This window comes from Dacryopinax primogenitus (genome assembly GCF_000292625.1).
Source record: "Dacryopinax primogenitus strain DJM-731 SS1 chromosome Unknown DACRYscaffold_9, whole genome shotgun sequence".
Lineage (NCBI taxonomy): Eukaryota > Fungi > Basidiomycota > Dacrymycetes > Dacrymycetales > Dacrymycetaceae > Dacryopinax > Dacryopinax primogenitus.
The window spans coordinates 1,229,707-1,254,121 of record NW_024467206.1 but is presented as its reverse complement, the minus strand read 5'-3'; the positions used below and the strand labels follow the sequence as shown (position 1 = coordinate 1,254,121).

The 24,415-nt window shown below is 52.1% G+C and overlaps 11 protein-coding genes across 11 annotated transcripts; 6 read left to right on the top strand and 5 right to left on the bottom strand.

Annotated features, from left to right (window-relative positions):
• Positions 1-341: 341 nt before the first annotated feature.
• On the bottom strand, positions 342-2,208 carry DACRYDRAFT_22444 (acetate and butyrate kinase). Its single transcript, XM_040772805.1, has 8 exons — positions 2,073-2,208; positions 1,824-2,013; positions 1,558-1,772; positions 1,478-1,505; positions 1,122-1,430; positions 944-1,070; positions 501-891; positions 342-450 (listed from the first exon to the last, which is right to left on the bottom strand). Exons 1-8 carry the CDS (start codon positions 2,115-2,117, stop codon positions 403-405), a joined length of 1,353 nt encoding a protein of 450 aa, XP_040628957.1. The 5' UTR covers positions 2,118-2,208; the 3' UTR covers positions 342-402.
• Positions 2,209-2,381: 173 nt separating this feature from the next.
• DACRYDRAFT_22443 (uncharacterized protein) lies at positions 2,382-3,686 on the bottom strand. Its single transcript, XM_040772804.1, has 4 exons — positions 3,227-3,686; positions 3,000-3,180; positions 2,634-2,945; positions 2,382-2,585 (listed from the first exon to the last, which is right to left on the bottom strand). The coding sequence occupies exons 1-4, from the start codon at positions 3,637-3,639 to the stop codon at positions 2,457-2,459; spliced, it is 1,035 nt and encodes a 344-aa protein (XP_040628956.1). The 5' UTR covers positions 3,640-3,686; the 3' UTR covers positions 2,382-2,456.
• A 171-nt stretch (positions 3,687-3,857) lies between these two features.
• DACRYDRAFT_22441 (ubiquinone oxidoreductase 20 kd subunit) lies at positions 3,858-4,662 on the top strand. The gene is made up of 5 exons (XM_040772803.1): positions 3,858-4,141; positions 4,197-4,237; positions 4,296-4,321; positions 4,366-4,371; positions 4,436-4,662. The coding sequence occupies exons 1-5, from the start codon at positions 3,889-3,891 to the stop codon at positions 4,482-4,484; spliced, it is 375 nt and encodes a 124-aa protein (XP_040628955.1). The 5' UTR covers positions 3,858-3,888; the 3' UTR covers positions 4,485-4,662.
• A 218-nt stretch (positions 4,663-4,880) lies between these two features.
• On the top strand, positions 4,881-9,934 carry DACRYDRAFT_22440 (urea amidolyase). The gene is made up of 26 exons (XM_040772802.1): positions 4,881-4,968; positions 5,018-5,071; positions 5,122-5,599; positions 5,646-5,698; positions 5,752-5,829; positions 5,880-5,932; positions 5,981-6,046; positions 6,094-6,121; positions 6,171-6,213; positions 6,263-6,516; positions 6,574-6,626; positions 6,678-7,038; positions 7,094-7,286; positions 7,339-7,711; positions 7,762-7,791; positions 7,844-7,899; positions 7,952-8,227; positions 8,276-8,428; positions 8,480-8,798; positions 8,848-9,000; positions 9,047-9,132; positions 9,181-9,219; positions 9,272-9,426; positions 9,474-9,559; positions 9,607-9,731; positions 9,781-9,934. The coding sequence occupies exons 1-26, from the start codon at positions 4,913-4,915 to the stop codon at positions 9,892-9,894; spliced, it is 3,735 nt and encodes a 1,244-aa protein (XP_040628954.1). The 5' UTR covers positions 4,881-4,912; the 3' UTR covers positions 9,895-9,934.
• A 272-nt stretch (positions 9,935-10,206) lies between these two features.
• Positions 10,207-11,445, bottom strand: DACRYDRAFT_22439 (uncharacterized protein). The gene is made up of 2 exons (XM_040772801.1): positions 10,678-11,445; positions 10,207-10,630 (listed from the first exon to the last, which is right to left on the bottom strand). The coding sequence occupies exons 1-2, from the start codon at positions 11,016-11,018 to the stop codon at positions 10,288-10,290; spliced, it is 684 nt and encodes a 227-aa protein (XP_040628953.1). The 5' UTR covers positions 11,019-11,445; the 3' UTR covers positions 10,207-10,287.
• A 561-nt stretch (positions 11,446-12,006) lies between these two features.
• On the top strand, positions 12,007-13,059 carry DACRYDRAFT_116436 (uncharacterized protein; the record flags this gene model as incomplete). The annotated part of the gene is made up of 3 exons (XM_040770201.1): positions 12,007-12,404; positions 12,460-12,591; positions 12,652-13,059. The coding sequence occupies exons 1-3, from the start codon at positions 12,051-12,053 to the stop codon at positions 13,057-13,059; spliced, it is 894 nt and encodes a 297-aa protein (XP_040628952.1). The 5' UTR covers positions 12,007-12,050.
• A 199-nt stretch (positions 13,060-13,258) lies between these two features.
• Positions 13,259-14,446, bottom strand: DACRYDRAFT_22438 (LamB/YcsF family protein). The gene is made up of 7 exons (XM_040772800.1): positions 14,377-14,446; positions 14,310-14,330; positions 14,171-14,248; positions 13,917-14,121; positions 13,723-13,872; positions 13,584-13,672; positions 13,259-13,518 (listed from the first exon to the last, which is right to left on the bottom strand). Exons 1-7 carry the CDS (start codon positions 14,407-14,409, stop codon positions 13,351-13,353), a joined length of 744 nt encoding a protein of 247 aa, XP_040628951.1. The 5' UTR covers positions 14,410-14,446; the 3' UTR covers positions 13,259-13,350.
• Positions 14,447-15,084: 638 nt separating this feature from the next.
• Positions 15,085-15,896, top strand: DACRYDRAFT_22437 (uncharacterized protein). The gene is made up of 4 exons (XM_040772799.1): positions 15,085-15,277; positions 15,324-15,426; positions 15,480-15,660; positions 15,715-15,896. Exons 1-4 carry the CDS (start codon positions 15,167-15,169, stop codon positions 15,764-15,766), a joined length of 447 nt encoding a protein of 148 aa, XP_040628950.1. The 5' UTR covers positions 15,085-15,166; the 3' UTR covers positions 15,767-15,896.
• Positions 15,897-16,284: 388 nt separating this feature from the next.
• Positions 16,285-17,285, bottom strand: DACRYDRAFT_22436 (uncharacterized protein). Its single transcript, XM_040772798.1, has 4 exons — positions 16,933-17,285; positions 16,831-16,881; positions 16,627-16,753; positions 16,285-16,563 (listed from the first exon to the last, which is right to left on the bottom strand). Exons 1-4 carry the CDS (start codon positions 17,267-17,269, stop codon positions 16,467-16,469), a joined length of 612 nt encoding a protein of 203 aa, XP_040628949.1. The 5' UTR covers positions 17,270-17,285; the 3' UTR covers positions 16,285-16,466.
• Positions 17,286-17,470: 185 nt separating this feature from the next.
• Positions 17,471-18,400, top strand: DACRYDRAFT_22435 (uncharacterized protein). The gene is made up of 4 exons (XM_040772797.1): positions 17,471-17,514; positions 17,730-18,008; positions 18,057-18,128; positions 18,185-18,400. The coding sequence occupies exons 1-4, from the start codon at positions 17,512-17,514 to the stop codon at positions 18,236-18,238; spliced, it is 408 nt and encodes a 135-aa protein (XP_040628948.1). The 5' UTR covers positions 17,471-17,511; the 3' UTR covers positions 18,239-18,400.
• Positions 18,401-18,566: 166 nt separating this feature from the next.
• On the top strand, positions 18,567-24,220 carry DACRYDRAFT_107768 (uncharacterized protein; the record flags this gene model as incomplete). Its single annotated transcript, XM_040768527.1, has 19 exons — positions 18,567-18,792; positions 18,841-19,197; positions 19,247-20,003; positions 20,056-20,121; positions 20,171-20,235; positions 20,283-20,624; positions 20,676-21,061; positions 21,111-21,225; positions 21,274-21,588; positions 21,637-21,835; positions 21,884-22,030; positions 22,082-22,214; positions 22,261-22,504; positions 22,551-22,678; positions 22,728-23,218; positions 23,267-23,398; positions 23,447-23,614; positions 23,665-23,924; positions 23,973-24,220. 19 exons carry the CDS (start codon positions 18,567-18,569, stop codon positions 24,218-24,220), a joined length of 4,779 nt encoding a protein of 1,592 aa, XP_040628947.1.
• Between the last annotated feature and the right edge of the window lie 195 nt (positions 24,221-24,415).

Here is a 24,415-nt window from a genome sequence, read left to right as displayed (position 1 = left end):
TAACCCTAACCCTAATATGCTCTCATGTATGGTCATAATGAGGTTCCACGGCTTCCCTCCGATTCTTCGCATCTGGCCGTAGCTCAGGTGATCTCGAGTCAGACTTCAACAAGAAGCCGTTTTCTTTATGTCCCGATATCGCGGCTGGTGGTACGAAGTGTCTCAATTCGTTGTCCTCCGACAAAGGGCTCATACCAACCCGATAATGAACCCCCTAACCTCCGCCGCCTCACGTAGGACCGTGTAGAATGTGCTTAGATAATATTGCGTGCAATCGTCTGACTAGGCCAGTGTGGCACTTGTCTCGGGGCGGGCAAGGGAGTACAAGAACTACGCATGATATTGGCTTCTACCTTTGGCTTCTTTCTTCGAGTGTTACAAAGTGAGACTGGGAAGGGATCTCTAAAACAAGTAGGGATGTGCCATGCGGGCACACTGCTGCTCCTCATCCTGTAGCGTGTTATGAACAACACTCCGACCGCGTGGAAATGGGGACGCACAGTCTTGCAGATGAACATGGGTATCTTGCTGGATTCCGTCGAGATTTTGATAACGACATCGTCCGAATCGAGGCCGTTGGCTTGGGAGTCGAGCTCCGCGCCAAGCCAATGTAAATACTTGGCGATATCGGCTCGCAGGCGAGTAGCATGTTCTCCTATGCCGCCGGAGAACACGATGCCGTCCAAATGTGTTGGCAACGTCGGATGTCCTTTCAGCTTGTTCAAGTACGAGCCCAAGAAATTGCAAACGCGGTCCAAGAACAAGGCGTATGTAAACGCATATTTATCGTCAGGGGAAATGTCCAAGGAAAAGGGGTCGAAGCCTTGAGGCAGGTGGGAGATGATCTGGCCGAAGTCTGATGTGCCAGCCAAGGCCTGCAGACCACCATCACTATCGATGAATGGTAAATAGATGTGCAGTTGGAAGTGTACGCAATACGCACGTGTTCAGGACAAGCTCTGCTTTGGTTATATCGGTGCCCTTGTATGACACAATCTCAACGGACGATGGTGTGTGATGGAAGATTAGAACCGGGTCTACGCAACCGGTTCGCGTGCCGCCGGGGAGGCCTGACAAACATGTCACACTTCCAACTTTAATCTCAGGGAACGAGTGCCTACCTTCGAGAGGGGAAAGGCCCATCGTTGTGTCCTCACTCTTGCCACTTCTAATCAGACACATGCTTGCACCGCTCCCAAGATGAGCAACGACGAGATTGGTGTCCTCCTCTTTCTTTCCGAGGTAGTTTGATACCGAGCGCAGAATGGCGGAGTAGGAGAGCCCGTGAAATCCATACCTGCGGAGCGGCACAGGCGAGGGTTCCTTAGGTGGGGCGATTGGATAAGTGTAGACTTTAGCCGGTATGGTGTGGTGGAAGAGGGTATCGTAGCACAGAACTTGATGTGCGGCGGAAAGATGTTCCAGACATGCTGAGGACTGGTCAGCATCTACTGATGAAATGAATGCAGTCATGTACATTTGACAACAATAATCGAGCGATGGTTCTGAAGCGCAAACATCAAACAGAAATCTCGTTCGTCGATTATGGGTGCTTACATGAAGCGGAGCAAACTCCGCCAATTTGTCCAGCAGATCTATGCCCTCTTCATGGCCGGGCCAAAGCACCATCGGTTCACTTTGCGTTCCGCCATGTACAACACGATGAGCAACGAGTCTGATCAAATCACGGGGACGTTCATGATCTTCACCCGCAAAGTGTTTGAGCTGAGACTCTTCAAGCAGGGTAATGATACGTTCGAAGACAAGTTCATCTACAAGGGAAAGTGTGAATGGCTGGTGACAGCGAATTCAGAGGGACGTACAAGGCATGTGCTCGTCTTCCTCCTCCTGGTGCTTTTCTTCCTCTTCATGACCGTGCTCATTGTGAAGTACGGTGTACTTGATCACCGGCTTGAGACCCTTCTGCTCAACATTGGAAGCTGATCCGGAAAAGATGGAGCGAAGAGAGGAAGCGGTGTAAAGCTTGAACTTGATCGAGGATGATCCACAATTCTATATGAATGTATGCGCGTGATCAGTACTGCTCGGACGATGAGAGGCAATGAGCTCACGACCGCCAATATGAGCTTGTTCTCTATGTCGGCGGGCTCAGGCATGATTAGGATAGTGATAAGGAGCTGTTCGTTGTTCGTGTTCGAAGAGAGGCGTGCCGCATGCTCTTAAGTAGGGGCTGCACGTTTCCGCCAGGCTATGACGAGGGGAGCGGGAGGCTCGATAGGTTGGTGCCGCCTCCGCTGATGTCCTTACTGTCGCGCACGTGAATCTCCCCGACATCGCCGTGGGAACGAACAGCCAGGGGGCGCAAATCAAGGGGCGCCGCTCATGCTGAGCAAGATCCGAACTTTCTCCAGCCGCACTACATTGATACATGCTACTCTTATACATACAAGTCTGGACAGAGAAAATATACCATGCGGGCCATGAACCATCCTCGTTCACGGCGGCCCGTTCCAGAACATCACCTCATCTCGAGGCGGCAGCGTCTCCCATCCCATGGACTTCATCATGTTCCGCAGTAGGTCGCATGAGCTCGGAAACACCAACATGCACATCACTTCAGTCCACTGAAACCGATAAGTTCTCATCTGGAGCGGAGAAACCTTGTCACCTACGAAAGTCCGGAGAATCTCTTCATTCCCGCTTGTTTCGTCAAGCCACGCCTTTACAATCTCGAGCCGTTCCCTGTCCAGCGCAGCTTCCCTCAATCTGATCTTCAGCACTTCCCATCCACTGAGCTCCTCGGTTTTTCGCGGTAGGAATGGAGGAGAAGGTAGCTTCTCAAGGATCGATTCTGGTGGTAGCAGGTATTTCAATCGCATCCATCGTCGTCTTCGGACAAAAGCGCCGGCGCTCAAGAACCCGATCGTGGGTCGCCATCCCTTCTTCCGAAACCACCAGTTGTATTCAAATCCATCCTCCTGGACCTACACGTGTGATAAAGTCAGATTCCTCTTCCCTCTTGCCTTTTCACTGCATACCTCACCATCACCTCTCATGTCCACACACCATCCTTCGCCCATCCACTGCCATTCCGGACTAGGAAGTTGAAAGTCGTCTAGGGAGCAAGGCAACGGGTCAGCACTGAGTGTAGAGAAGGCCGGGGGATCTGTTGGTAGTAGGCCGGCTTGGGAGAATAGGGGAGTCCAAAGAAATCTGAAACTGCAAGGCCGTTAGCAACGCGTAACAATCTTCACAATCAACACACCCTCTTTGGTGCTCCATTACATAGTCCCACTCGAATTTGATTCTGCTCTCAGTGACAGGGTGTAGAACTGACGGCAATTCTGGATCCTCTTGAGGAAGTTGGACATATCGATCGAACTTGGAGGATAACCCCGTTATGGTAGATGCATCCTCGTCGCCTGACTCCTGAGGGAGCAACCGCAAATCGGGACCCTGCGCTCGCGACGTGCTGACTTCCTCTAGGTTGCTTTCCGATGTTTCAGACTGGTCTCCCGAAGTCGCGGCGTCTTGGATTACTTTTGGTTTGTCCCTCTTACCAAGGAGAAAGGAAGACTGCTTTCGTTTCCGTTTCTTCTGTATCAAAGAAATCGTTGGCGTGTCCTCTTCGGAAGGTTGAGGTGATAGGCGTGGCATAGGCGGTTCTTGGAACGACATGATATCTTAAAGACTGAGAATGGAGGTGTCAAGGTACCAGAGGAGACAAGAAGGTGTGTCAAGGAGGGACGGTGCAACGAGATGGAGGTCACATCGCGTCCGATGTTCGAGGACGAGAGATGCGCGTCACATAGACCGATTGTCCGTAAACCCGACAAGTCCCGTTCCGCTTCCGCCACTTTCTCTCTGAGCTCACCAAGTGCTGCTCATACAGCGACGTTCAACCTCCCATCGTCCTGTCCCCGCATCATGTTCCGCATAGCTCGCCAGATGGTCCTAAGACCTGTTCTGGCTCGCTGCAACTCTTCTGCTATCATTCCTCAGGCACCGAATTACCCCTCGACTTGGTCGGCAGATCAGAATCCACGACCAGCTCCCACCTCCGGACCACGCTTTGAGCAGGTTGTATACGAATTGCAACCCAATCCTCCCAGTGCAATGGCACTCGTTGCTGAGGATCCTATCCGGTTGGTGAACGGCAGGAAAGCTGTTTGTGATGGAGGTAAGTCGCTTCTTGCGGTCCCGTCTGGCGGGACCTAGGCTGATGTGTTTCCCAGGCGGAGGACCTCTTGGCCACCCCAAGATTTACATCAACCTGGTAATTATCGTTCTATTGCCATTGGTACAACGTTTAGACTAATGCCGTGATACTATAGGACAAGCCTGGTCCAAGGGCATGTGGGTGAGTGTTTCTTTTCCCATGTTCCCAACCCGTGACTGAATCTGTTACTTCTAGATACTGGTAATACTCTAACGGGAGCAGCCTATCACCTCGGCTAACTGCATACTTCCGTAGTGGCATTCGATTTGAAAAGAATCCGGAGCACGGTCACGGACACCATTAACGGCCGACAGCTAATCATCGGCGATCAGTACCCTGAACGATTAATTACGAATGAGGAGACCTCGGCTGATGAAACTGTTTCCGGTGGGGGAGACCTGCATGTTCGAGATAGGGTTGTTTTAATTGCAATCAGCTCGCAGTCGAGTAACAGAGCAGTAAATCAGACAGACATCGCTAAGCGAAGGGATTCGGAAGAGGACGGAGATCCCATGAGCGCTTTACGGTTGACGGATTCAGCGCGGCATTGGAACGGGAGTTCTTCACCGGTGTCCAAGAACCACGTGAAGCAAGAGATAGTCGTTAAAAGGGTTAAGCGGATTATCAGCACGCTGAATGGTTAACCCGCCTGTTTCTCGTCGCTCTCGCGATCCTCTGTTCCTTCTGGTCTTCATCACCTTGAGCATTGAAAGTTGAGTTTGAGTGGTGACGATGGCTGAGAAACAGCACAAGCTCCTGATCGCGAATCGCGGCGAGATCGCATACAGGTTTAGAAATTGGACCCCTTCTTTGAGCGCTCGGCTAAGGACTTTATAGGATTCTTCGCACGGCGAAGCGTTTGGGCATACCAACTGTCGGAATCTACACTTCGTATGCGATTGTTTCCTTGTTGTCATTCGACCTGCAATAACTCTGGACAGGGTAGACGCTGTTGCGCCGCATGTGCTGGAAGCTGACGAGTCGTCACCTGTCGGAAATACTGCCGACGGAGAGGGGGCTGATCCGCATGGCTACCTGGATGGCGACGCTATCATCGAAATCGCTAAGAGGCATGGAGCCACGCTCATTGCTCCTGGATATGGCTTCCTCAGTGAGAACGAAGATTTCGCACGGAAATGTGCCGCGGCAGGGTTGATCTTCCTCGGGCCGACCCCGGAGCTCATTCGCCAAATGGGCCTTAAGCACGAAGCGCGGAAGCTCGCTGTCGAAGCTGGAGTTCCGGTGGTCCCGGGAAGTGAGCTTCTCACAGATGAGGAGGAAGCGGTCAAATTCGCAAATAAGCTGGGCTATCCTGTTATGCTTAAGGCAACGGCGGGCGGAGGAGGGATGGGTCTGCAGGTCTGCAACAATGATCAAGAGCTGCGCCATAAGTACGAAGCAACCCAGAGCAGGAGCATGGTAGGAAATTGATTGCCTCACTGAAACAGATTCTGAATCATTTTAGACGCTTTTTAAAGACGGTGGTGTCTTCCTGGAGAGATACTTCCCTCACAGCAGGTTGGTGCCGAGCGCCTTTCCGTTGTTGTCGGGCTCATCCAAGTGTCTGTCAGGCACATTGAAGTTCAGGTGTTTGGAAACGGGAAACATGTCATTCACATTGGCGAGCGGGAATGTTCGGTGCAGAGACGGTCCGTCATACCTCTGCCTTTGGACACTCTCTGAATGTGTTTCATCTTAGGCACCAGAAGGTGATCGAGGAGACGCCTTCACCATTCATGCTCCGTCACCCAGGTACGATTTCATGTGCAGAATGACTGTTTCGACCTAACATATGTTCAGACACACGGCACAAACTCTGCGATGCGGCTGTTCGACTCGCGAACCTCATCGGATACAAGTCAGCGGGTGAGTTTGAGAGAGCAGGATTGAATGGTACCTCATAATTCGAATAGGAACCATCGAAATGCTTGTGGACGATGAGTGAGTAGACTGTAACCACTGATAGATCTGTCTGAACCGTGGTCTGTAGCACTGGAGAGTTCTTCTTCCTCGAAATGAACACCAGGCTTCAGGTTTGACTTCCCCTTCAGGGCACCAGTTCTCGCGCTGAACCCCAGGCAGGTCGAACATGCTATAACCGAAGCAGTCAACCCCGGTCTGGATATTGTCGAGCTTATGATTCGACAAGGGATTGAAGAGTCCAAAGGGGGACGACTGTCAGAGAAGGAGCTACACCAGGAGAGATATGTTAACCTTCCTAAACTTCACGCTTTCGAGGCTCGCGTGTATCTTGAGAATCCCACTGCAAACTTCCAACCCTCTCCTGGTCTGCTTCAGCACGTGGCCTGGCCAGCTCCGCACCCTTGGTTGCGAATGTGAGATTTGCTGCTCTTGTCTAACCTTGGTATCCGAGAAGCTGATCTTCATCGCAGAGATACGTGGGTGGAGACTGGCACCAAGGTCTCTCCATACTACGACCCTCTGGGTATGATTATTATCCGTTCTGCAGAATTCCCGAGTTCACATACTGGCACAGTCTGCAAGATCATTGTGACGGGCCATGACCGAAACCAAGCGATCCGACACATGCTAAAGGCACTGCATGACAGCCAGCTGTTTGGCCCTACTTCAAACATGGATTATCTCCATGCAATTTTCTCTTCCGATGTGTTCATCAAAGGAAATGCCCTCACCTCATTCCTGGCCAACTTTGACTACGTCCCGCATGCAATGGATGTTTTAGTTGGGGGTCTGAGCACCACTGTGCAGGACTATCCTGGCAGATCGGTTGGGTTTGGTATTCCACGCAGCGGGCCCATGGACTCGCTTGCCTTTAGAGCTGCCAACCGCCTCGTGGGAAACGCTGACACTGTAGAAGGTTTAGAGATCACTGTGATGTACGTAACCCCACTCATATATGCACACTGGGAAGCTCACATGTGATGTTTTCAGGGGACCTCGCCTAAAATTCCATGTTGCTACCGTAGTCGCTGTGACAGGTGCTCCGACTAAAGTTACTGTGAACAAAGTGGTTGTGCCGATGTGGTCTCGCATAATGGTTCCAGCTGGAGGCATTCTTCAGATTGGTACATGTTCTGGAAATGGGTTCCGCGTGTACTTGGCAGTCAGGGGGGGTTTCCCTAATGCAAGTACCTTTTTTCAACGCTGTAATAATTATCCCTGACCTCCATTCTTAGATTCCACAATATCTGGGGAGCAAGAGCACGTTCGCCGCCTGTAGTATCGGAGGAGTGCAGGGCCGCCCACTCGCTACTGGGGACCAAATCGTGCTAGCTTCCAATTGTGGCCCTTCATCAAGCTCTGAAGCCCAATATCACGTCGACCCGAAGTGGATTCCTGAATATCCCACAGACTGGATTGTATTTTGTGTTTCTGGTCCACAGGGCGATGAGGGCTATGTCACGCCGGAGGGTATCGATGCCTTTTATGAAACCCAATGGAAGATCTCCACTTCGTCCAACCGTATGGGACTTCGTCTCGAGGGAGCAAAGATCAAATGGTCTCGGGAGAATGGCGGCCAGGGAGGCAGTCATCCTAGCAATATTATCGGTGGGCATTTTATTGGTTGCGTTTCTCTGAATGACCTCATGTTGCTATAGACAATGGTTATGCCATGGGTTCGATCAATGGTACGCTCTACACTCATGGTACTGCCTTGAAAACCAACTCATCAACGGATAGTGAACGGTGATACACCTGTCATTCTCACCCATGACGGTCCTTCCATGGGCGGTTTCGTAAGTATGTGAGCTTTCCCGGCCGAACACAGGTTGACGGACAATTTGCCAGCTATGCATGTGCACTATTGTCGAGGCTGATCTGTGGAAATTGGGCCAGCTTCGGCCCGGAAATACCGTGCAATTCCGTCGCATCTCATTAGAGGATGCACGCGGCCTGAATGAACATTGTAATACGTGGCTGGATGCTGTGGAAGGGAAAACGCCTCTCAAGCCGCAGCGTGGAGCGCTGGACTATGTACCTTCTCCCCATTTCAGGTATGATCCCAAACTGGCAGTGTATCCAGCGGATGAAAGCACCGGCCGGCCCGAAGTTGTGTATCGTCAGGTGCGCAGATACTTTGACTTTTTGACCTGAGCCTCATTTCTGCAATAGGCGGGAGATGAATACATTTTGATTGAATTTGGGCCATCAGATCTCGACCTGTCTATTCGTGCCCGTATCCATCTGTTCGAGCTCGAAATCACCAAACAGAGTTGGCCAGCAGGTGCTATACGAAGTCTGGCGCCGTGCATTAGGAGTACAATAGTAAGAGAAGCTGGCCCTAGGTGGCGTACAGATATTAACGAGTCGCATCAGGTCCACTTCGATCCAGCTCTGATTTCTCAGGATGCACTTCTGGACCGGCTCATTCTTGTGGAGAGAGCGCTTCCTGCGACGCTTGGTGACCAGACCTTCCCCAGCCGTGTTCTCCACATGCCTATTGTTCTCGATGATCCATGGTGCCAGGCATGCATCGATGAGTACATGAGAACCACCCGGGATAAGGCAACGTATCTCCCTTCAAATGTGAAGTATCTGGCGGACAACAATGGTCTTGAGGGCGGCTCGAAAGAAGCCCTTCAGCTCCTGATCCAGTCTGAATGGCTTCTTCTCGGCCTTGGCTTCTACCTGGCGTGTAAGTGGCATTCGCGAGCGTACAAGAAGACACGCTGATCCCTCTGCAGGTCCATTCCTTGTGCCAATCGACCCTCGTTGTCGCCTTATTGGAGCAAAGATGAACCCTTCAAGAACAGCGACACCAGAAGGTGCCGTGGGAATTGCGGGTCTTGTGGCCGCGATCTACCCGCTGGCCAGTCCAGGAGGGTATCAACTGTTTGGTGCGTACCAGCGATTCATGGACGATAAATGCTCACTACGCTGCAGGTCGTACTCTATCCACATGGCGTACGTGGGGAACAGGGAAAGGGTTCTCCCGAGAGAAGCCGTGGATTCTCGAGATGTTCGACAGGGTATGTTTGTGCCATGGAATTGATCGGAGTATGAACGGTATCCTATAGATCAAATTCTATCCAGTAACTGTGGAGGAGTATGAGAAGGTAGGGCTCAAGGAGTGAACCATTGCACGTAAACGTCTGACACACTATCTAGCTGCAGAAGCAGGTTGCCGGTGGCACTCACGTGTTCGACGTGCGCGAGGGAGAATTCTCGATGAAGGAATATAACGCGTTTGTCGAAAGCATACGACCAGAGATAGAAGAGTTCAAGCGCAAACAAGCCGAAGGTGTGAAGAACACTGAGGAAAGGTATGCCTTCTTGCTAGCTCTTTGTTCTGTGAGCTGACCGATCGCAGGGAAGCGTTGATCATGCATGAGTGGGAGGAGGAGAAATCCAAGGCTGCACACTTGCACGAGGGGCACCATGCGAGTGGTCATTCCAGTATGTGTTGTTTTTGGGTCCGGGGACTTTGCTGAGAAACGGGGTAGAGGTGAACGATCCGTTCATCCCGTCGAGCATGACCGCAACGTGCTTCAAGGTCAAGATCCAGCCGGGAGATATCCTGCAAGACGCGGATCAAGTCGTCGTCATCCTGGAAGCGATGAAGACCGAGGTACGGTTCTCCCACAGAGACCTGTGACTAGTAACTAACTCGAGCACAGATCGGTGTTACGGTGGGGGATGACTTTGTTGGCAAGAAAGTCAAGGCGGTCTTGGTGGAGCCGGGAGATGCAGTCAGTTCGGGAGACCCTCTGGTGACGGTCGAAGATGCTTAGGTAGACAAAGGGCAGAGCCGAAACGTGACCAGCGATGTTCTTAAATTTAATCGAATTCCGTTGCTTTATGCAGGGCGGTTCCAGCGTCTTTATTGTACCAGGCATCTGAAGAAAACGACGTACATATCTAGCCCGACTTGTTGACCTCGTCAGCCCTAACACCGTTACAAAGAGAACAGACACTAGTACCCTTGTTCTCTGGCATTTGCTCACTAGAAAGGCACCATGAGCCGTCATACTGACATCTGAGATACTAAACTGATAACGAACCACAAATTCTTGTGACCTTGAACTTCACCTGAGCGAATCGCTAGCCGCCATCTATGGACATTATTGCAAGATTATTCAATAGTACAGATGGGAGAGACAACGACTGGTGCGAGTTCTGAACCTCTACGGTTCTACGGAGAATTTGAACCGAAGGAACGACTTTCCCTCGTCCCAGGACATGGATTCGTTCACACCAGCATAGCCGACGCCAAGTGCTAGGGCACGTAATCCCACCCACCACTGTTCAGGGTCATGGAGGCTGTCGCCGGCCAGCAGATGCTGTAAGCGTTGGAAAGGCTTGTCTTTGCGAACGTGTTGTGCGAGCAGCGGATGATGCAGCCTTGCTAGGGTAACGGCGAAATCGGTTTCGGCCGGTCCAAGTTCGTTGGATCCGTTGTAGAATGCCCTCACATCGATTAGAGCGTCGGGGGCAGCAAACGCCTCCTGGGCCGACGTGAACCATGTCCTGACATGCACGTCAGTTCCTATCTGGCCGACGGAGCGTCTATTTACCCGGTCAAATCTATGAGCCATGCCTTGTCGCCGTGAATGAGTATGTGATCACCCTTGGCATCTGGATGACACATGAAGAAGGGACCTTTCGACCTCCGTTCATCTGGATAGAGGATATGCACAATGTCTGCAATCATGAGAAACGACAGCTCTACCTCCTCGCCGTCTTTGATGCGCCGAATCTTGTTCGCAATATTGTGCAAGTGGAAGTCTTTGATGGAATCGAATGCAGGACCGAAGTGAGCCTTATTGTCACCCATAAAGTGCAGATGTTCCATGCAAGCCGATGGTCCGATCAAGAATTGCTTGCCGTCAAAATATAGGGAGCCGACTTTGTTCATTTGAAGTCTGGAGAGTTGAATCATGAGCCTGGCCAACTGGGTAATCCAAGATTTATACGCGGCGCCAGCGAGATCAGAGATCCAGTAAGTCCGACCAGGCAGCCACTGTATAAAAATGCATGAGGCGTCGAGTGAATCGTCGGCGGTCGCGACATATCCATGAACAAGGGGTACTGATACGCCGTGTCGATGCTGTCAGTCCATCGTGGCCGCTTCTGAAACAACAATACGCTTGCGCAGCTGATCTGGTGGAGACATTGCATTGGGTATGGGGATGCGAGCCAGTAGTCTGGTGCCGTCCGCGTAGTACAGAGGAAGATGATAGTGATTTCCACCCATGAGATGTCGAGGCGCCTCACCGGACGACACCTCCCTTTGACAGCAGATCCCATTTCGCAATCGGGCCCCCATATCTGTCAAGGCTTCGATCTGTGTTGAGCCGAGAAGGGCGGCAAGGACTTGATTGCTGGGTGTGATTGACTTTTGCCCACACATGAGACTTCCTTCCAAGCACCAGCCAGAAAAACAACGTACCACTGGTGTGCAAGCATGCTTGGGCTTGTGTATCTTGCAAAAGTGCGCAAGACAATCGAAGCAGAATCCGAAGGCCTGAGACACACTCTCCTTACAACCCGTCACTTCGCAAAGCCACCATGTACACTCGTTGGGAGATGCGTCAGACATCAATGGCGAGTGTCAAGAGGAACGCCCTCTACGAGCACCCTTGCTGATCGCGTCTCGTAGGGGGTATATCGATAAACGCGTCGAGGGTACTGTGGCTCTCCACAACAAAAGTGGGAGCCGAGACATCTGTGTTTGATTCTATCCACCTTTCACAGTGTCGGAGGCTGATACAGTGAATGGGGAAGTGACGTGATTGGGTCGGGTGCAAATCAGCTGAGAAAGCCGCCGAAGCAAGGGTTAGGGTTAACTGGTGCTCACTACCCTGGTTGACGTTCTCCTCTCTTATCCTCCCTAGCATGGATGTATCCCCACTTCAACGCAACATTCGACCTCACCACAGCTTGGTTGATGGGAAATACAATCAAAGTCCTCCCAGATTCGTTGGTGCTACCATACGAAATGGATGGGATGGGTTCGCCAGCACCTAGCTTGACCGACGTTACATTTTTGGCCCCACTCCGTATTGGGCCTGCTCACTGGGCACAGGTTTGGCAAGCTGAAGTGGACATTCCACGGACCTCTGCAACAAACACACACTCTTCCCGCGTGGTCGTAAAATTGTACGACCCTGCGTGGTTCCCCGAAGGCGATTCTGATTCGAGCGCCATGGCGGAAGACATTGCTGGTCGGGAGGCGTGGGCATACGCGACCGGTCGGGAGCTTCAAGGCACTCGCCTTCCTGAATCCTATGGCTTCTACTGGGTGCGCATCGGCATCCTATACTCTCCGCCATCATGCGAGACTGACAGACAACCAGTTTAACCTGAATGGCGGGCGCGTCGTCTGTGGGCATGTGATGGAGTTTCTGGATGGTGATCCTCCTGAACGGGACTGGAGATCTGTCAAGGCAGGCACGTGGGATGAGGGAGAGGACAGACGAATGGAAGAGGTTCGTCGCTGCGCAGCGTGTGAGCTTCGTTTGCTGGACCTGCTGATGCACATATCCAAGATGGCTGACATGATGGATGGTCTTAATGAACTACACAACCATCTTATCTGCCATGGCGACCTTTCACGGCGGAACGTTCTTATGAGACGCGTGCCTGTGCCTGTACAAAAAGGGACGAAGGCATGTCGATTCTGTTTCTTGGATTTTGGCAGAGCGAGGAAGATTTCGCTCGTTCCGTGTTTTAGTACTCGAGATATTGCGAGATATGGAGATGATGCCTATGGCGTGTTTTCATGCCTTGGGGGAATAGAAGATTACCGTCGGCTAGTCCGGTGGATCATGGATAATCGCCAACAATGTGAATGGGGTCGTGTCTTTCAAGACGCCAGGCGGATGAACACGCTAGTGCAAGGTGCTGTCGTAATGGAGAAAACATACCGCACCAGGGCGGGCGTAGATTTTATGTAGGCATGTCAAATAGTAATGGATCGCATGCTTCACACTTCTTCAGTATGAGACTGGGCATAAGCAGGTTCAGCAAGTGTGACGATCGAGAGCAGCAGCGAGCTCGAGCGGCATGTCAACGAAGAAAATCATCTGCTTTCCTTTCCCGCCGCTCGTATCACCAGTCTTCACAATGAACGGGCAGAGCCGAAACGTGACCAGCGATGTTCAATTTAATTCAATTCCGTTGCCTTAGGGCGTTCCAGCGTCTTTAATGTACCAGGCATCTGAAGAGGACGAAGTACATATCCATATCTAACCGGATTTGTTGACCTCGTTCACGACGTCGCGCACTGCGATAGCCAAATCGACAGCGCCAGGGGTGTCGCTGTGGACGCAGACGCAGACCTGGTCCATCTCAGGCAGAGGGATAAGGCTTCCGTTAGTAGTAGTAATCTTGCGCTGGGTGAGGGCTCTCGTAGTCTGGGAAAGGGAAAGAAAGGGAAAGGGTCAGATTACGTGCTCGCTTCGGCGGCTAAGGGGCTTACGATTTCCCGGACTTGCTCGACCGTGCGAGGAGGTGCGTGCCTGCCGATGACCAGCTTGCCTTCGGGGGTATAGTCCCGGTCGGCATAGTCTAGCATAACGATGAGCGAAGCCAACAGATACTCCGAACGGAGGGCGTACATTCGCCAATGAAAGGCACCCCGGCGGCTTTAGCAGCTTTGTCATGCTCCGTCCCTGCCATACCGACGAAAGCGACGTTGTACAGTTTGCATACTTCCATGACCGCCTTTGCGAGCGCGGGGTCGCGGGCACACATGCCATATGCAGAACCTTGAACCCATTAGGCAGGTTCTATTCCCAGGAGTAGAGCATACCGTGCGGCTTGATATGGTGCATCTCTACACCGTGGAGCTTGAGGAATCCAGAAAGGGCGCCAACTTGGTACAACATGCAGTTCTTGAATTCCTCGGGGGTCATCGCCATTTCCCGCCTTCCAAAGCCCTGCCGATCGGGAAGAGAAGGATGGGCGCCGATCCTGATGTTCTTAGACTTTGCCAGTTCGGTCATCTCGTCCATGATCTGTGCGGGGTGAGTATGATCCGGTGAGGCGAGGGAGGGGAAGGCGTGCCATAAAGTCTGCACCGTGGAAGCCGCAAGCGATATGTGCGAGGTCGACATGGGCGATGAGGCCTTCCTCGTCTCCGAGCTGTGGATGGGGTCACTGATCTATCCAGGCAGGGAAAGGAAGACTGGAAGTATGTGTGTACCTTCCAGATGCCGTATCCTTCCTGTGGGGTTGTGAGCAGAAGTGTGAAGAATGAGAGAGATGCATACCCCCATGTCTGCGCCAAAGATGTGGTTCGGCATGTTGGTGCTAGGTCGAGGGGAATAACGTGCGGGAAGCGTTGGAGTAAGGAAATGTTGCTGAAGGGTATTAAATGGGATGGAGTAGATTGCATATCGTCGGCTAAGTTATGGTCGTATCGGGATCTATGCGGGACCCTAGAGTGTTTTACAGCGATTGAGTTCGCTTGTGAGATTGTGCGTCATGTGGATAAGTGTGAGATTATTGGATGTTCACTTTGTTGTTATTATGTGCAATGTGAGAAGTTTCCGGTGAAGGGATGAAGAGATGTGTATGGAGGGTTGTGGGTGGGTGATGTCGCGTGATGAAGAGGGCGCTGTCCCTAGTGCCGATTCCCATGGAGGTCTGTGTTGGCTAGGCAGAGTACGAAGCGAGGAAGCGTGCTTGCGGGCGGTCTGCGGGTAGGAGATTTTGATGTGATGAAAGTGATTGTTGTGTGTGATGGTTGATAGAGCGGGAGAATGACCAAATAGGGTTAAGGTGGCTATGATTGTGACCCGTGATCGGCCGATATGGCCTGGACTGACCGTATTTGCCCGTGAGAGAGCGGAAGGGTCGGATCCTCATTTGCTGTGGGGTGTATGCATTCGAAGAAGACTTTGACTTCTGGTGTGAAAGGGTTAAAATAACCCACCCTTCAACTCACTCCCTCTCTCTTCACTCTCTTTCAGTTCCTCTTGGTCAGTCTATCCCTCTCACCGCCGACACTCCCCCCCACCTCAACCCCATCAAGGCAACGACATCTAGCTGCAGGTCATCATGCTGTCCGTCTTACCACAATTAATCCCTTCATCTCCATCTCCCACTTCCCTATCCTCATCCCCTACTTCCCCTCTCGTCCTAGGTTCAAAACATCTTGACCTCACATCCGTACGTCTCTCCCTCTCTCCCCCTCGCACCCCCTAACTTCCAACAGTGCGCACAACAAGAAGCCATCGACAGGTTCTCAAAACTCGTCCTTCGCAGTATCAACACCCGTCGCTCAGTAAGGTTATACTGTTCCTTCCCTACCGAAACCCGTACCTCCCTTCCTCTTCCCATCCACCACCTAACCCACTCACTCCCGTTCTAGTGACCGACCTCGAGGATCTCCAAGAACTCCGCGCTCGTGCGTTCGACACAATCCACGCCGTCGTAGCACGTCTCCGTTCTCAACATATCTATGCTACTTATTCGCTCTATCCCTCCCCCGAGCCACTCGTAATCCTCAGCGCTGGAAAACAGCTCTCGGGTCTCACAGGGCTCGCTCCGAGGTACGCTATCCTCACTTCCCTTGCATAGTGTCCTCGTCTGACACTTCCCTCCAGCCAAGAACCTCTTGTGGGCGATATCGGCGTCCCAGTGCTCGTCATCTCATAACCCCCTCACCTCCCCCACATCAAGCGCTCCGGTTCCAAGCTCATCTCTGCACTTCATACCATGTACTTTTCCGTATCCCACAAACCGAACTAAAGTAAAACACATGCAATACATCTCTGACAATTGTTGTGCTACCCGTGTCCCCTGTGTCGTCCACAGCGCCCCGTTGTTGACCACTCTCGGTAGTGCCAAATCGGGCTGATCGCCTGATCGCCCCTCCAATCTGAGGAGGCAGACTTCTATTGCTTTCCCTATTCCTTGCGCATGCCAGTCGCACAAGGCAAGACGTTCCGCGACACCTGCCACTCAAGGCAGGTCGTGTGACCCTTTAGCCACACAGATGCGTGGCGTCTCCTAACCTCGCCAGCAAGCTCTTCCTGTACGTCCACTCCACGACGTACACGTAAGTGCACGTACGACCGCGGAGTGTGCACTCAGGCTGGGCGCAACAATTTCCCGTGACTGGAAAGGGGAATGCATAGAGATCGGTCAGATCGGGCGTCCTTCGCTATGCATGCTGACTTTGGTATCCCTATTCGGGAGAATCACACATTCAGTACCTCCCTTTTTACGGAGAACCGTCCGCAATGCGCTACTCGGCAATACGCGGCGACTGTCCCTGTATCACTCGAAAGACGATAAAATGTACATCCCCCGCCCGGCTCCAACAGCGACTGCGACTCGGACTCGGACTCTCGGACTACTCTTCCCCGACCCACGCGTCTGCCAGATCCCCGATCCACGGTAGTCGATACCGCGCCAGCCCGCCCTGGTTCGCGTCGCGATATGCGCGCCAGCTTTTCCCAACCATCAACCATCAGCCATCAGCATCAGCCACGCTCTCCCAAGCAGGGACTTACGCAAGGTAGGATATAAATAGGTATTCGAGTATGCAGTAGACCCAGCGGAGCCAGAGAGGGGCGCGGCTCAGGCCCAGGATGAGGTTGAGGATGTAGAGGGGGGAGATGGCGAGTGCGGATTGGTATGCTGCCGTTTGGTTGTTTGTGGTTAGTTGGTTGGTTGGTTGATGGGCGGGAAGGAGAAGGAGAGGGAAGGGGACGTACCGTGGAATCGGATATAGTCGTTTGTCGTCTCCAGGATAAGGATTACGAGTGCTACAACGCATGAGTTTGAGCAAGCGCCGGGGCGGGCGGATGAAGACGTACCGCTAATCGGACCAAGCAGGTATACCCAAGCAGCAACAGCGTCTACCCTCCAAGAAAACCTCGTTTCCCACTGGTTCTGGTTTCCCCCTTCCCCTCCACTCCCACTCCCCGTCCCGTTCCCCGTACCCTGGCCAGAGACAGCAGCTCCAAACGTAGGCACAGCGCCGGATTGGTAGGAGGTGTTCGTGTTGGTGTGAGCGTTCACGTTGACGTTATAGCTGCTGCTGCCACTGGCTTGGGTGGGGAACCAAGGTCGGGCTAGTCGGGACTTTTGCTTGCCTTTGCCTATAGGCTGGGCGGGGTCGTCCGGTGCTGGCTGGTAGGGTGCGAAGGACATGATGGGGAGTGTTGGGTAAGCAGTAGGAATGGGGAACCGCGCGTTCCTACCATGTACGCACTAGGGACTGAACTGATGCGGGTGGCTACGCAGGGGCTGTGCACGGAGCATCTTATTCCGGAGTACCTCCGCGGAAGCAGTTCCACCTGGGCATTGGCATTGGCACTGACCAGTCCACTTTTCTACTTGCTCAACATCTTCGACGTCCTACTCGCTGTCTATCTTCGATACCGGCAACCAAAATGGTGAGAATTGCGTTCTGGTTGTCTTCTGCGGTGGGAGGGGTGGGCTCGGTGTGGGGTGTTGAGCGGAGATGGGTGGATGCATCTTGGATGGGATGGATGGCATGTGTAGAGGATGGTTGGCACGTATCAGAGGATGGTCTTGTGCACTCTGCTGGAGCTCCCCCTCTCCGCTGTATGACGTTCCACGCACAAGTATACTGACTTCCCCCCTCTAGTCCGACGCACCGGTCACAATCCGCACTCGGCAATTCATCACCAACCGACTCCTGCAACGCAAGCAGTTCGTCGTGGACATCCTCCACCCTTCGCGGCCAAACGTGTCCAAGTCCGACCTCGGGGAAAAGCTCGCCCAGATGTACAAGGCTGATGCTGGCCGGGTAGTCACTTTCGGGCTGAGGACACAGTTTGGAGGGGGGAGGACGACGGGGTTCGCGCTGATTTACGATTCGGAGGCGGCGCAGAGGCAGTTTGAGCCCAAGTTCCGGCTTATCCGGGTGAGTGCATTAGGTTTTTGAAGGGCGTTGGGTTGATTGGGGATCTAGGCGGGTATGGCGACTAAGACTGATAAGACGTCGCGTAAACTGCGAAAGGAGCGTAAGAACAGGGCGAAGAAGGTCAGTCTACTGCCCTCCACCCAGCACTCTAATCTCACCCTGTTCCCCGTTCCCAGGTCCGTGGTACCAAGAAAGCAAAGGCAGCCGAGCCGCCAAAGAAGGGCAAATAAGCGTCTCGCTGTCTTTCCTCGGTCGTCATCCTGCGCTTACGGTCACGGTTGGGTCCATATTGGAGCATCTTCGGCGGTTAGCATTGCACAAAACTCATGCACGCTGTTTAGTTCGTGTGCGATGTATCTTAGTCCATGCTATGCCTATGCTACCTATTCATGCGTTGATCATGATATTGAATTTCTTTGCAATGGTGATGTGCTGTCGTAAGGGTGAATTGGAACAGTCATGTGCTCGCCACTGGCGCTGAGACGCGACGCGCCCAGAATTCCCCACAACCAACCATGTACATCTTGGAGCACAATGCCTCCATAATATCTACTCACGATGCACGATGAATCTATCCTCAAAGTCCGGATCACCAATGTCGACTACTCGCAACAAGTGCCAGGACCGCTCGACAGGACCGAATCGATATTCGCGACGCTGAACAAGGTCCCCGTGCTGAACGTCTTTGGTCACACCTCTGCCGGGCAGAAGGCGTGTGTGCATATTCATAATGTCTTCCCTTATCTGTATATCGAATACAAGGGAGAGCTTGACCCCGGGTCTGGTGCGCTGCACTTCTCTCTACGGCGTACAACCTCTGAAGCCTTCCTAGTGAACAAGTTCATTAACCGGCTAGGTCGAAAGCTGAACCACGCATTGACCTTGGTCCTTCGCCGCAACCCCTACGTACAGAACACACCCCAGCACATCGTAGCCATCCTGCCTGTCAAAGGCGTGCACTTCTATGGTTTCCATCATCGGCGCTCCATCTTCCTCAAGATAATGTTCTCCGATCCTCGGCTGATCCGCAAAGTCCAGCTCCTGCTCGAGAGCGGCGCGATATGCGAGAAGGCGTGGCAGACGTACGAGAGCCATGTGGACTACAAGCTGCAATTTATGTGTGACTTTAATTTGTATGGCTGTAATTGGCTCGAGGTTGCAGACTGCAGGTTTCGGGAACCGTTGCCCGGTGCGCACTCTAGCCTGGCCTTTAGCGACTTGACCTAACATCTCTTCAGAGCCTCCGGAGTACGACATCCCAGTATCATCGATCGCACCTCATATGATACCCTGGAACTCTGCGAACACGCCTCCAGAGCTGATGCATTCCGTCCAGCCCATCCCTGTTCGCTCAACAAGGTCCTACAACGTTCTCGAACTAGATATCTGCGCATGGGACATCCTCAACCGTCATGCTCTCACTGCACGTCCTATCGCGTCCCGACTCGCTCCCCCGTTCTCCGGTGCTGGGAACCCTGATGAGCTCTTCGTGCACAGCGTCCGTGAGCTGTGGGAAGACGAGCGCCGCCGACGCAGCGCAAAAGGTATGGATCCCACACCCCCAAGACCTAAGGACGCTACCCGGACAATCGATCCAGAGCGAACCCGATGGGTCGCGTCGGAGAGGTTTTGGGCAGAGGTAGATGCCCGTATCGACAGGGAGAAAGACAAGATCGGGAGGGTCGGTCCGGACGACGAGCTCAAGGTTATACCCTGGGAAGCTTGGCTCATGACGCCATTCGAGAGTGTGGAGGCGTTGTTCCCCCGAGAACACCAGCGACAGCGCCAACGAAGACGGGAAAAACAAACCGAAGCTGTCAATGCTGCTGAAGACGATTGGAGTCAGCGTGGTGATGTTGAGAATGAGGCTGAGGATGACGCGAAATGGGCTGGTAGCCAATTGCTTCAGCGCGCTGTTGAAGAAGCGCAGGGTGTTGAGGATGAATGGATCCAGGATCCGGAACGGCAGGTTGAGGAAGAGGAGGAATGGGAAAGGTATTATTCAGATTTTGAGTGTGGCTACAGCATCTTGACCCGAACTCTGCAGCGGTTACGATCCACCTCCGGCCCAACCGAGAACACCCCTGAAATCTCAACGGACGGCGCCAGTTCGGTGAGTGGTGATTCTTACTACGCACGAATGTCTTCTCAACGACAAGCAGCTCCAGGTCAGGAACTCCGACAAAGAGTGGAAAAGTTTCTCCTGTAAATGGCGACAAGGGCAATGGTACGAATAAGATGCTCCTTCCTGATCACGTCTAATCTGTTCTTTAGGTCATGCTAAGCGTCCCAATCTATTTGCTACGCCCAGCCGTGATCACACGCCATATCGATCTTCTCCTCTGAAGAACGGTGTGCGAACCATTGAGCAAGAAGAACGAGAAGGAAGCATCCCTGTACTCCCTCAGAATTCGCCAGACCCTTGGATTACTTCCCCTGAAAAGGAGATGACTCTCAAAAGGGGTGTCCATTTTGATGGCGAGGAGAGACCACCCAAACGGGCACGTATTGAAGAAGCTGATAATGCTGTGGTCGACCCTTGGATAGTCTCTCTCGATAGCTTCACCAGCTCGGAGGATGCGGCGCCTACCTGTTCCCCAGTGGCTACTCAGAGAGGTGAGCACTAGACATTCCAGGCTTCTACAATATCTCTTATTCTACAAGAAGATCCAACAAAGCCCCTCAGCTCGTCAGCTTACACGTACGGCTTCATGCCTCCGACACGCGTAGATGTCATGGAGACTCTTTATCCTCACAAGATGTACACCGATCCGCACTATTCAAATCGCTTCGACGTGCCAGAGAGAGCTAGAGAGTATGCTGGGAGGATGTTCAAGCTTGCCTGGGGTGGACGGGTGTCGGAATTTGAGACTACAACTCAAATATTTGACATGCTGTCGGATGAGATCGTGCTGCCCACAATTACATCGGCTTGGGAGTTTGCAAGTCGTGCCCCGACTCACCGCGAAGTCGAGAATTGGTTAGCTGACCCTGCCAACATGGACAAGGAGCTGACGCATGCCATGAAACGACGAAAGCAAGCACAATCACAGGTGTGATATTCTTTCTTTACACCCAATACCGTTTATTCATCCATTCCAGCTTGATGGAATGACACCAGCCAAAGGTTACGGAATACGCGCGACCATGCATAGACCATCAGAGTTTTCCACCAGAGAGAAACAAAATATGTCGGTTCTTGCTGTGGAAATATTTGGTGAGAACTTCCTAGATCTGTCTCGATTTAACCACTAATAATCAGTAGCACGATCTCGAGGACGACTTCTTCCCGATCCGGCCGAAGATGAAATCTCTATGGTGGCATTCGCATTCCAGGACGATGCGGGCGAAGGTGGCCGGGACACATATGAAGTTGGCTTGATACTTGTGGCAAATCCTCAAGTGGATGCGACCCGCCTTCGTGACCTAGCTAGCGCAAATGTCGATATGGTCGATGCTGAAAGTGAACTGATCAATAAACTCATTGATCGGGTTTTGGACTGGGATCCAGACGTTCTCACTGGATGGGACGTGCAGTCGTCTTCCTGGAGCTACCTTGCTGGTCGTGCGAAACAGTACGGTATGCACATAATTAACATAGGGTCACCATGCTCATCGACATATCCAGGTGTGGATCTCAGCGATCAGATTTCCCGTGTCATGTCACCCCCTAGCCGCAATGGGCAAGATCGTTGGTCCCTAACACATACTTCAACTTTCAGAGTATCTGGGCGTCATGTCATCAACGTTTGGCGACACTTACGAAAGGAATTAACACTGACTAGTTACACATTCGAGAATGTGGCTTTTCAGGTACTGAAGCGACGGTAAGACTATGATCGCGCTGTATCATGATGACACTTATGTGATGATAGAATGCCTCTATACCTCGCAAGCACTCTCACTCAATGGTTCCATAGTCCTGTGCCTTTGCACACTGCACAGCTAATTGACTACCTGTTGGAGCGAACTGTGACAGTCATTGAGATTTTAGATGAGACGGAACTAATAACAAAGACTGCGTGCGTACTTTTGGTATTCGCCGCAGAAGCTCCATCTAACGGACCGAGCAGAGAATTTGCTCGTGTCTTTGGTGTAGAATTCTTCTCTGTTCTAGAGCGTGGCTCTCAGTACATGGTCGAATCTTTTATGTTTCGGATCGCCAAACCAGAGAATTTCGTCTTGATTTCCCCTTCAAAGGAACAGGTAAGTCGGTACTAATCAAGACGTGCTCAGTGTTCAACATTGTTAGGTCGGACAACAAAACGCTGCTGAATGTGTTCCCCTCATTATGGAGCCGCAGTCCGCATGCTATAAAGGGCCTCTCGTTGTGCTCGACTTCCAATCGTTGTACCCCTCGATCATGATCGCGTACAATTATTGCTATTCTACTTGCCTGGGAAGGGTACGCAATTTCAAGGGTAAAAGCAAGTTCGGTGTTACGGACCTTAGCATACCCCCCGGCGTTCTGGAGCTGTTGAAAGACGATATCACAAGTAAGCATTGTGCACAGGACTACCATGCAACTCTAACGCTGCCCAGTATCTGCTAACGGCATGATGTTTGTCAAAGACCACGTGCGCCGAAGTCTTCTAAGCAAAATGCTTAGCGAGCTGCTGGACACGCGCGTTATGGTTAAACAAGGCATGAAGACAGCGAAGGGCGACAAGGTGATTAACCCCGGTTTTGGTTTCGGCGCCTCCTCACGTGATTCTTTAGTCCCTTCTGCGCCTTTTGAATGCCAGACAGCTGTCGCTGAAGTACATTGCCAACGTGACTTACGGCTATACCAGCGCCAGCTATTCGGGCAGGATGCCTGCGGTTGAAATTGCAGACGCTATCGTTCAATCCGGTCGAGAAACCTTGGAGAAAGCTGTGCATCTGATCAATAGCACTGCTAAGTGGGGAGCGAAGGTTGTCTATGGGGATACGGATTCTCTGTTTATTTATCTTCCTGGGCGCACCAAGGATGAAGCGTTCCAAATTGGTCATGACATGGCCGACACAATTACCTCGCTCAATCCGGCTCCAGTCAAGATGAAATTCGAAAAGGTTTATTTACCCTGTGTGCTCATGGCCAAGAAACGCTATGTGGGCTTCAAGTATGAAAACCCCGATGACGTCCAACCTGAATTCGATGATAAAGGCATTGAAACCGTACGCCGTGATGGTTGTGCGCTCACTCGAAAGATGGTGGAGGCATCCTTGAGGTATATTCACCGTTCCATCTAAGAGCATCCCTCACATACATTTCGTAGGATCCTGTTCAACACGCAAGATTTGAGCGAAGTGAAGGAGTATTGCCGAAGACAATGGTCCAAAATTCTTGAGGGTCGACTACCCATCCAGGATTTCATTATAGCCAAAGAAGTTCGGTTAGGGACATACATGTGAGAATCCTGCCAGAGTTAAGTCTGCGTTCGGCTAAACAAGAGCAGCGAGGGCGCCGCACCTCCGCCTGGGGCAGCTGTTGCGGCCATGAAGGCAGTCAAAGATCCTCAAGCCGAGGCACAGTACGGCGAGCGCGTCCCATATGTCATTATGCGAGGCGAGGGCCGTCGTTTAGTTGATCGAGCCATCAGCCCAGAAGTTTTACTGCGGAATCGGTATGAAATTTCCTGCCATCTGAGAAACCTGATCTGATACCTTTTCGCAGTGACCAGCGAATAGATCCAATCTACTATATAACCCGTCAATTGATCCCCCCTCTCGAACGCATTTTTAACCTTGTGGGAGCCGACGTCCAAGCCTGGTACGATGACATGCCGAAGAAGCTCCGCGCCAATCGGGCCGACTCTGTTGTCGTTATCCCCAGACGAGACAAGGACGTAAAGACATCCAAAGCAAGCGCTTCTACAATAGAACGGCACTTCCGGAGTAATCTATGCCTTGTCTGCGAGGAACAAACGGACTCAGGTGAGTGGTCCAGCCTTCACCGAGTAATATGTTGCTAAGAATATTCAGCTGTCTGCCCTTCGTGTCTGCGGGACCTGCCAACCACGCTTTACTCGCTCAACACGCGCATGCACCTAGGCGAGCAGCGCCTACGTGACACACAACAAATCTGCGCCAGCTGTACTGCGTCCCCGCCCGGGGAGCCAATTCGATGCGAGTCTCTGGACTGCGAATGGTTGTACGAACGTGTCAAGGCTGAGGAAGAAGCATCGGCTTTTGCTGAGATCCCCAAATTAATTGAACAGTTGTGTGTTTAGGAGATATATAGTCATGTATGGTCAGAAACTTGTTGTACTGCATCATTGTACCTCTTACGGCAAGGACATTCAGTGTGCATTAGGACCTAGAGGAGGAATGCAAGGATTATGCTTTTCAAACCATTCTGATGCGACCCTACAGAACATGAAAGCTTCATCAGAACCTTCCAAGCCGGGTTATGGAAAAGCGCATCG

Excerpts from the sequence above, each read along its gene's own strand:
- DACRYDRAFT_22437 (XM_040772799.1), top strand. The coding sequence starts at position 15,167 with ATGCTGTCCGTCTTACCACAATTAATCCCTTCATCTCCATCTCCCACT. Across the intron at positions 15,278-15,323 it reads AACATCTTGACCTCACATCC|TGCGCACAACAAGAAGCCAT; the intron begins GTACGTCTCTCC and ends AACTTCCAACAG. Across the intron at positions 15,427-15,479 it reads TTCCTTCCCTACCGAAACCC|TGACCGACCTCGAGGATCTC; the intron begins GTACCTCCCTTC and ends CTCCCGTTCTAG.
- DACRYDRAFT_22443 (XM_040772804.1), bottom strand. The coding sequence starts at position 3,639 with ATGTCGTTCCAAGAACCGCCTATGCCACGCCTATCACCTCAACCTTCC. Across the intron at positions 3,181-3,226 it reads GTAATGGAGCACCAAAGAGG|TTTCAGATTTCTTTGGACTC; the intron begins GTGTGTTGATTG and ends ACGGCCTTGCAG. Across the intron at positions 2,946-2,999 it reads ACATGAGAGGTGATGGTGAG|GTCCAGGAGGATGGATTTGA; the intron begins GTATGCAGTGAA and ends TCACACGTGTAG.
- DACRYDRAFT_22441 (XM_040772803.1), top strand. The coding sequence starts at position 3,889 with ATGTTCCGCATAGCTCGCCAGATGGTCCTAAGACCTGTTCTGGCTCGC. Across the intron at positions 4,142-4,196 it reads GAAAGCTGTTTGTGATGGAG|GCGGAGGACCTCTTGGCCAC; the intron begins GTAAGTCGCTTC and ends TGTGTTTCCCAG. Across the intron at positions 4,238-4,295 it reads CCAAGATTTACATCAACCTG|GACAAGCCTGGTCCAAGGGC; the intron begins GTAATTATCGTT and ends GTGATACTATAG.
- DACRYDRAFT_22438 (XM_040772800.1), bottom strand. The coding sequence starts at position 14,409 with ATGCCGAACCACATCTTTGGCGCAGACATGGGG. Across the intron at positions 14,331-14,376 it reads TCTTTGGCGCAGACATGGGG|GAAGGATACGGCATCTGGAA; the intron begins GTATGCATCTCT and ends ACAACCCCACAG. Across the intron at positions 13,673-13,722 it reads GGTGCCTTTCATTGGCGAAT|ACTATGCCGACCGGGACTAT; the intron begins GTACGCCCTCCG and ends TCGTTATGCTAG.
- DACRYDRAFT_22444 (XM_040772805.1), bottom strand. The coding sequence starts at position 2,117 with ATGCCTGAGCCCGCCGACATAGAGAACAAGCTCATATTGGCGGTC. Across the intron at positions 2,014-2,072 it reads ACAAGCTCATATTGGCGGTC|AATTGTGGATCATCCTCGAT; the intron begins GTGAGCTCATTG and ends ACATTCATATAG. Across the intron at positions 1,773-1,823 it reads GGAAGACGAGCACATGCCTT|ATGAACTTGTCTTCGAACGT; the intron begins GTACGTCCCTCT and ends TTTCCCTTGTAG.
- DACRYDRAFT_22440 (XM_040772802.1), top strand. The coding sequence starts at position 4,913 with ATGGCTGAGAAACAGCACAAGCTCCTGATCGCGAATCGCGGCGAGATC. Across the intron at positions 6,214-6,262 it reads AAATGAACACCAGGCTTCAG|GTCGAACATGCTATAACCGA; the intron begins GTTTGACTTCCC and ends AACCCCAGGCAG. Across the intron at positions 9,133-9,180 it reads TTCTCGAGATGTTCGACAGG|ATCAAATTCTATCCAGTAAC; the intron begins GTATGTTTGTGC and ends GGTATCCTATAG.
- DACRYDRAFT_22435 (XM_040772797.1), top strand. Across the intron at positions 18,009-18,056 it reads CCAAGTTCCGGCTTATCCGG|GCGGGTATGGCGACTAAGAC; the intron begins GTGAGTGCATTA and ends TTGGGGATCTAG. Across the intron at positions 18,129-18,184 it reads GTAAGAACAGGGCGAAGAAG|GTCCGTGGTACCAAGAAAGC; the intron begins GTCAGTCTACTG and ends CCCCGTTCCCAG.
- DACRYDRAFT_22436 (XM_040772798.1), bottom strand. The coding sequence starts at position 17,269 with ATGTCCTTCGCACCCTACCAGCCAGCACCGGACGACCCCGCCCAGCCT. Across the intron at positions 16,882-16,932 it reads CCTGCTTGGTCCGATTAGCG|CACTCGTAATCCTTATCCTG; the intron begins GTACGTCTTCAT and ends CATGCGTTGTAG. Across the intron at positions 16,754-16,830 it reads CGACTATATCCGATTCCACG|CATACCAATCCGCACTCGCC; the intron begins GTACGTCCCCTT and ends ACCAAACGGCAG.
- DACRYDRAFT_22439 (XM_040772801.1), bottom strand. The coding sequence starts at position 11,018 with ATGAACAAAGTCGGCTCCCTATATTTTGACGGCAAGCAATTCTTGATC. Across the intron at positions 10,631-10,677 it reads TGGCTCATAGATTTGACCGG|GACATGGTTCACGTCGGCCC; the intron begins GTAAATAGACGC and ends CGTGCATGTCAG.